This window comes from Limulus polyphemus, unplaced genomic scaffold (assembly GCF_000517525.1).
Source record: "Limulus polyphemus unplaced genomic scaffold, Limulus_polyphemus-2.1.2 Scaffold11262, whole genome shotgun sequence".
Classification (NCBI taxonomy): Eukaryota; Metazoa; Arthropoda; class Merostomata; order Xiphosura; family Limulidae; genus Limulus; species Limulus polyphemus.
In genome coordinates this window covers 5,846-14,378 of record NW_013676872.1, presented here as the reverse complement: position 1 = coordinate 14,378, position 8,533 = coordinate 5,846, and the positions used below count along the sequence as shown (strand labels likewise).

Genomic DNA, 8,533 nt, shown 5'->3' with positions numbered 1-8,533 from the left:
ACACTATACCAAAATCTCACATTACCAGACTCTACTGATCATTTCCTTTAACTTGACATAATTGACACTATACCAAAATCTCACATTACCAGACTCTACTGATCATTTCCTTTAACTTGACATAATTGACACTATACCAAAATCTCACATTACCAGACTCTACTGATCATTTCCTTTAACTTGACATAATTGAACTATACCAAAATCTCACATTACCAGACTCTACTGATCATTTCGTTTAACTTGACATAATTGAAACTATACCAAAATCTCACATTACCAGACTCTACTGATCATTTCCTTTAACTTGACATAATTGGACACTATACCAAAATCTCACATTACCAGACTCTACTGATATTTTGTTTAACTTGACATAATTGACACTATACCAAAATCTCACATTACCAGACTCTACTGATTATTTCCATTAACTTGACATAATTGACACTATACCAAAATCTCATATTACCAGACTCCACTGATCATTTCCTTTAACTTGACATAATTGAAACTATACCAAAATCTCACATCACCAGACTCTACTGATCATTTTGTTTAACTTGACATAATTGACACTATACCAAAATCTCACATTACCAGACTCTACTGATCATTTCCTTTAACTTGACATAATTGACACTATACCAAAATCTCACATTACCAGACTCCACTGAACAGAAGTAGAACTATCTGAATAAACTGAATGTACCACACAGTCCATAAGAAATATTAACAGAGCATTGGTAGAACCACCTGAATAAACTGAATGTACCACACAGTCTGTAAGAAAGATTAACAGAGCATTGGTAGAACCATCTGAATAAACTGAATGTACCACACAGTCTGTAAGAAATATTAACAGACATTGGTAGAACCATCTGAATAAACTGAATGTACCACACAGTCTGTAAGAAAGATTAACAGAGTATTGGTAGAACCATCTGAATAAACTGAATGTACCACACAGTCTGTAAGAAAGATTAACAGAGCAGAGGTAGAACCATCAGAATAAACTGAATGTACCACACAGTCCATAAGAAAGATTAACAGAGCAGTGTCAGAACCATCAGAATAAACTGAATGTACCACACAGTCCGTAAGAAAGATTAACAGAGCAGTGTCAGAACCATCAGAATAAACTGATTGTACCACACAGTCCATAAGAAAGATTAACAGAGCAGTGTCAGAACCATCTGAATAAACTGATTGTACCACACAGTCTGTAAGAAAAATTAACAGAACAGTGGTAGAACCATCAGAATAAACTGAATGTACCACACAGTCCATAAGAAAGATTAACAGAGCAGTGTCAGAATCATCAGAATAAACTGAATGTACCAGACAGTCCGTAAGAAATATTAACAGAGTAGTGTCAGAACCATCAGAATAAACTGAATGTACCACACAGTTCACAAGAAATATTAACAGAGCAGAGGTAGAACCACCTAAATAAACTGTATATAGAAAACAGGTGAAGTATATGAGAACATGTGGTTGCTACTTTTAGGAAGAAATACTTTGCAATTCATACAAAAAAATCACACCATATTTTATGATCACTGAGAAAATGAAATTATCAATGTAATTATTTTGTACTTTACAGTAAAAGTTGAATCAAAATAGCCAAAGCAGTGCATAACATTGTATTACATAACACTGTGAATGGCTGAAGTACATAACACTTTGAGTAGTTGAAGTACACAGTGGAGGTAACCTGGTTTCTTTCAGTTGTTTCAATACCCCAAAATATGATTCCATACAGTTAATGAGGTCTGAAACAAATACATTTATTATGTCAGAGTCATGTTAGGTTTACCCTTCATTTACAATCTCTTACAAATGGGGGGAAAAAACCTGCATGACCATAGTAAATAATGAAATAACTTCTTCACATACTTTGTTACTTGAACAGTTAGGTGTCCTAATTACTGGTTGTTACTTGAATAGTTAGGTGTCCTAATTACTGGTTGTTACTTGAATAGTTAGGTGTCCTAATTACTGGTTGTTACTTGAACAGTTAGGTGTCCTAATTACTGGTTGTTACTTGAACATTTTGATGTCCTAATTACTGGTTGTTACTTGAACAGTTAGGTGTCCTAACTACTGGTTGTTACTTGAACATTTTGATGTCCTAATTACTGGTTGTTACTTGAACAGGTAGGTGTCCTAACTACTGGTAAATTGTGCAATTAAATCATATGCATTTGTGTCTCTATTAAAAAACAGTGCCCCAATTTTATGATATATGTTTTACTTTAACCTTCAACCTCAATTAGAGAAATTAAAATGGAGTGTACTGTATAAACTAAATGCTGAGATGCAAAAAGTGAATTGACTAAATCAAGTTTAAAATCACACTACAACAAAGTTGTGCTCACAAATATTTTTACAGTTTAATCCTTTCTTTAAATGTAGTCATTTGAAAGCACAGTCACAACAAAACTAGCTTGATTCTCAATGTACAAACTAAAACCTTTTCTAAAAATAGAACATTACTGTTTTCAACATTTTTGTCCTATCTTAGTAATTTCCTGTGAATTATAACTACACAAGACACTCACCAGCACAAGCTTCTGAATCATAATTAAAAATCACAGACCACCAACAAGATGCTTGCAAATTTTCAATATAAATAAGTTTTAAAAAATGAACAATTTCTTTTTGTTGCCAGCTTTAACATTCTCAGGAAGTATGTCGGGGTGGATGTACACTTAAACATTATCAGGAAGTATGTCGGGGTGGATGTACTTGAGAAGGTCTTGTTCTGTGTTCACGAAGACAACTTTGCTGGCAGTAACCTCGTGAAGCCTAAAATATACACAATTTAAAGATGTATAACAAAACAATAAAACTAAAATTACAAAGAATGGCTTACTTTGCTGGCTTTAAATACCAAGAATGAAACAGTTTACTTTCCTAACTTTCAGTATAAACAATGGAACAGTTTACTTTCCTAACTTTCAGTATAAACAATGGAACAGTTTACTTTCCTAGCTTTAAATATAAAAAATGAAACCCTTTACTTTCCTAACTTTCAGTATAAACAATGGAACAGTTTACTTTCCTAACTTTCAGTATAAACAATGGAACAGTTTACTTTCCTATCTTTCAGTATAAACAATGGAACAGTTTACTTTCCTAACTTTCAGTATAAACAATTGATCAGTTTACTTTCCTATCTTTCAGTATAAACGACGGAACAGTTTACTTTCCTATCTTTCAGTATAAACAATGGAACAGTTTACTTTCCTAGTTTTCAGTATAAACAATGGAACAGTTTACTTTCCTAGCTTTCAGTATTAGCAATGGAACAGTTTACTTTCCTAAATGTACTATTGTACAAGTCTCATGTTGTGGTTAATATAGTGTAATACTGTACAAGACTCATGTTGCATTCTGAAAAACTTCTGTTGGTTGCAGTTTTCTTTTTTGTTTAGCCTGATGGTAGACAGAATGTGAATTTAAACTTTTATACTTTTTAATTTCACTTATGTTGTCTATAACTAAATCAAAACAAAAATATTCAGGAAGTCTGGTTTCAAAACCTATCATGAATTTATGTACTATAAAATCTTCCCAATAAAAATATATGAATATTAATAATGATTTATAACATAACACCAAAGACAGACACGTCTAAAAAATTAACTTACACAAATGTTATAAAAAATATGTAAATCATGTTAAAAATGTTTGTTCTAAAATCTGATGAGCTGTGAAGGTGAGGCTTAATGTGACAATTGCAGGAAATTCATGGATCTGTTAAGAGTTCTAATTTGTGAAAGAACTGATGATAGGAAAGGAAATAAAATAAACTTCAATAGAAAGTTGAAAAAATGATAAAAAGAGTTTGTCATGGCTTCCCTAGTGTTTCATGGTTCATAAGATAAACAATGAGAGGAAGACACAGTGGAACTATGGCTAATCAAACTTGTTAGGAAAGCTTTGGTGATGAAGAGGTAACTTTTACTAATGACTTACAGAAAACTACACTAGATGAAAAACCAAGTCATCTGAGAACTCACCAGCCTTTGATGATTGACCAACAACCAGAGAAGATAGCTGGAGCATTTATAATTAAACATATTCCTAACCGTTCAGGGTAATGTCTGCTCAGGAGCCAGATCAGGTTTTTTACCAGCTGGTAGTCCATGCTGTTCATGCCAAAGTCTTTTAGGTCAAAAATAATACAGAGGTTATCAATGACTTCCTCAAAACATTTCTTGCAGGCTTGTTCCTGGGTGGAAAAGGAAACATTGTTTTGTTTGTGCCAATTTTGGAAGTACTTACAGTGGACAATACATGACAAAATAAGCATATGATTTATGAAATAATTCTGTTATTTAAAGGAACAATATCTTACCTCCATCTTAGGATTGAAATTGGTTAACTCTTTCAGCATGGGCTTGGTCTCTAGGACAGAACTCATAATCATTTTGTGCTTGTTATAGTTTTCATGCTACAACTTTTAAATTAGTAAGCATATGTTGACGACATTTGGCAGATTATCAGTAAACATTAAAATGCTTTCATATGCAAAATATCAATCTTTTTTTTAAGTCTTAAGGTTTGTTAAGCAATGTTTTTCTCCTGCCTTTTTTTTCTTTTCACATGTTGCCTATCCAACATGCAAAGGAATTTTAATTATAAGATTAAAAATACTTTTATGCATCAGAAAATTTTGAAATTTCACATGCAAAATCTTTATAATGTCCAGATAGTTATCAAACATTTCTTAAGAAAAAACGATATATTTCATTTGATATTTTCACTAATTAATCTCTGTACGTGTTCGGTAAATTTGACCGATCTCGCAACCATAACAAATTAGGAACATAAATTATGCCTCTTTCATTCTAGATTCAACATAAATTATAACATGAAAACATAAATGTTTAAATGAAATAGCTTAAATCTCATAACGTTATACATTTATATATATATATATTATTGTGACCTTTCACCCGTGTCTGGCTAACAATACAGAAGTTACAATGACGCAGCTCACATGCACTCATGTTACCGTATCAAATAACATAAAGGTGACCTTTGGTCTGTACAAAGTAATTTGTCTTGGCTGTGTTTTAGTAGACTAGTATTTTGTAAAATACAGACACATTTCATTTATTATACATTATATATGTATATAGATCATTGCTATTTACAAACAAGTTCTTAAACATAGAATGGTAAATAAAGAAGTAAAGCAAACAATTATCTCTTCTAGTTACAACCTTTGTACTTGGTTGCTGCTTGATGTAGGTTACTAAGTCTTTAACAATTTTGCATGTGGAGGAAATGAAACAACATTTTTTTTTTAGGTTTATATATATGTTTGAATAACTAAAAAATCATAAATTACTACATCAATAGCATAGAATTCTACTATAATTTATCAAACTTAGTAACTAAGCTGTATTTGGGTCTAAAAAATATGCAATTTTGAGCAGATTGAAGACACAACATACCTCCTTGAAATCTTGGTTCGAAAGAATGAGATGGCATCCTAACACATGAAAATGGCTGAGAAAACCACTAGGGGACAGTCTGAGCTTTCGAATTGTTATTCTCGTCATATATTGAAGTAAGTGTATATAAGGGACCTTTTACAAAAATTGAAAGAGGTGAGCTGGGCCACTATGTTTGATTCAGAACGTGAGTGATATATCAGCAAAGAGAAAAGATAGGAGGTTCTTATTTTATATTCTAGCTTGTAAATATCGGTAATTTGAGTTCCTAATTTGTATGAAACAAAAGATTTTGTATTTGGCCATCATAAGTACCTAATTTGAACCAGTGCTGCATTTAACATACCATGTGAGACACAAAAATTGATGTTTAACTGTGTTTTTTTGATATTTACTTTTAAATTAAGAAAGTACATAATGTATAATACTAAAATATGAATTATAATCTACAGTTTGATACCAAACTTATTGACATAAATTCAGGAAATGGTAGTTCAATAAAATTTTGAATGCAAGTGAACAAACGCGATGACATGGCCTTTGACTCGTGACCCGTCTGGAGAGGGTTAAGCAGACTATAAGAGATACAAAGAGTACTTAATACACATTTGCAGTCATGCCTTACAAATTTTTAAACTAGAAGATCCTTTATTTATTATAAATTTACACATTATGGAAGCAAAAAACAAATCATGGGTTTCCAAATGTAGAATTGTCTTCATTCAAATCGTGACGGAGATAAACATAAAAGATACAGTGAATTATACTCACCAGAATATACACAATGAATCTCGTAAGTTCATCAATGTGTCTTTGGTTCACGTTATGGTTCCTAGCTGGGATGTATATAACTGGTCTAAAGTTTAAAATATAAAAAAGTATTTCAACAACTTTAGAATATGAACATTTTTATACCCTTTGTTAGTTGAAGTTACAAGAAACATTTCTGTGTTAGGTACTTAGCTTTTAGGTTGAATCAGAATATGAGTGTTTATTTTGAGGTACATAGATTTGAGGATGAATCAGAATTATTATGACTGCTGACTTTGAGGTACTTAGCCTTGAGGATGAACCAAAATATGAGTGCTGATTTTGAGGTACTTAGATTTGAGAATGAACCAGAATATGAGTGCTGATTTTGAGGTACTTAGATTTGAGAATGAACTAGAATATGAGTGCTGACATTGAGGTACTTAGATTTGAGAATGAACCAGAATATGAGTGCTGATTTTGAGGTACTTAGATTTGAGAATGAACCAGAATATGAGTGCTGATTTTGAGGTACTTAGATTTGAGAATGAACTAGAATATGAGTGCTGACTTTGAGGTACTTAGATTCAAGAATGAACCAGAATACAAGTGCTGACTTTGAGTTACATAAATTTGAGGATGAACCAGAATAAAAGTGCTGACTTTGAGTTACATAAATTTGAGGATGAACCAGAATACAAGTGCTGACTTTGAGTTACATAAATTTGAGGATGAACCAGAATACAAGTGCTGACTTTGAGGTACTTAGATTTGAGAATGAACCAGAATATGAGTGCTGACATGGAGGTACGTAGATTCAAAGATGAACCAAAATACACATAAAATCACAAGTGCTAAGCCAAACTCACTGAAAACTCACTTCATAAACTGTTTACAACCAAACTGTTCTAGCTAGATTCTTTTCTACTATTTCACAGAAACTTTAAAGAAAAGTACCTGTAAACCTCACAAAAAGCTAGTATTACGCACATCTGAAACTTTTAACATGACAGTTATTGTTGGACTTATTACCATTTATTTATAGAGTCTAAGACAGAAGAACACTTCATTTCAATACTGTTAAACATGAATACCTTCCTTGGAAATCTCGATGACCAAGAACCACAGCCTTCTTAGATTCCAAATTCTTCTTGATTATTGGATCTTCTGCTGATATTGATTGAACTCCGTATTCCTTCCTCCATTTGTTGGTTTTCAGAATTGCTTGAAAGGCACTGTCTACGGACTGAAAGGCTCGTAAATACCTCGCAAGTGACAAGTCATTGTGGAACTGTAAAAGATAAAAGTTTACATAAGTTAGATATTTATTACATTTAATCTCAGTAACGTCAAGGAAAAATTGAGTAACTTTGTATTAATATATCTACAAAAGTAGGTAAGCAAAGAAATGTGAATTATAAGATGTCTTTCTGGAATCTGAAAACCTCCATTTATCAATCAAGACACTGATGACAGTTCAGAGCTTGAAAGACAAAACCTTAAAAATTATTAGAACATATTTTATAAATCAAGACATTGACAAAAGTTCAGAGTACACAAGATGAAACCTTGGGAGTGATTAGAATATTATACCAAAAAAATACAAATGACAGTTCACAGTATCCAAGATGAAACCTTGGGAGTGATTAGAATATTATACAAAAAAACACAAATGACAGTTCACAGTATCCAAGATGAAACCTAGGGAGTAATTAGAATATTATACCAAAAAATACAAATGAAAGTTCACAGTATCCAAGATGAAACCTTGGGAGTGATTAGAATATTATACCAAAAAATACAAATGACAGTTCACAGTATCCAAGATGAAACCTTGGGAGTGATTAGAATATTATACCAAAAAATACAAATGACAGTTCACAGTGTCCAAGATGAAACCTAGGGACTGATTAGAACATTATAGAACAAAATACAAATGACAGTTCACAGTATCCAAGATGAAACCTAGGGAGTGATTAGAACATTATAGAACAAAATACAAATGACAGTTCACAGTATCCAAGATGAAACCTTGGGAGTGATTAGAATATTATACAAAAAAAGAAAAAGAAATGACAGTTCACAGTATCCAAGATGAAACCTAGGGAGTGATTAGAACATTATAGAACAAAATACAAATGACAGTTCACAGTGTCCAAGATGAAACCTAGGGACTGATTAGAACATTATAGAACAAAATACAAATGACAGTTCACAGTATCCAAGATGAAACCTAGGGAGTGATTAGAACATTATAAAACAGAATAAAAATGACAGTTCACAGTATCCAAGATGAAACCTAGGGAGTGATT

The 8,533-nt window shown here is 32.1% G+C and overlaps 1 protein-coding gene across 1 annotated transcript in view; it reads right to left on the bottom strand.

Moving 5' to 3' along the window:
• Positions 1-2,371: 2,371 nt before the first annotated feature.
• The window catches only part of LOC106476695 (CRAL-TRIO domain-containing protein C3H8.02-like), a gene marked incomplete at its 5' end in the record, with an annotated part of 9,704 nt that continues 3,542 nt past the window's right edge, over positions 2,372-8,533 (bottom strand). Inside the window, 4 exons of the mRNA XM_013937330.2 lie at positions 2,372-2,811; positions 4,029-4,240; positions 6,243-6,327; positions 7,316-7,512. Coding sequence (XP_013792784.1) covers positions 2,715-2,811; positions 4,029-4,240; positions 6,243-6,327; positions 7,316-7,512 — 591 coding nt within the window. The remainder of the gene's footprint in view (positions 2,812-4,028; positions 4,241-6,242; positions 6,328-7,315; positions 7,513-8,533) is intronic.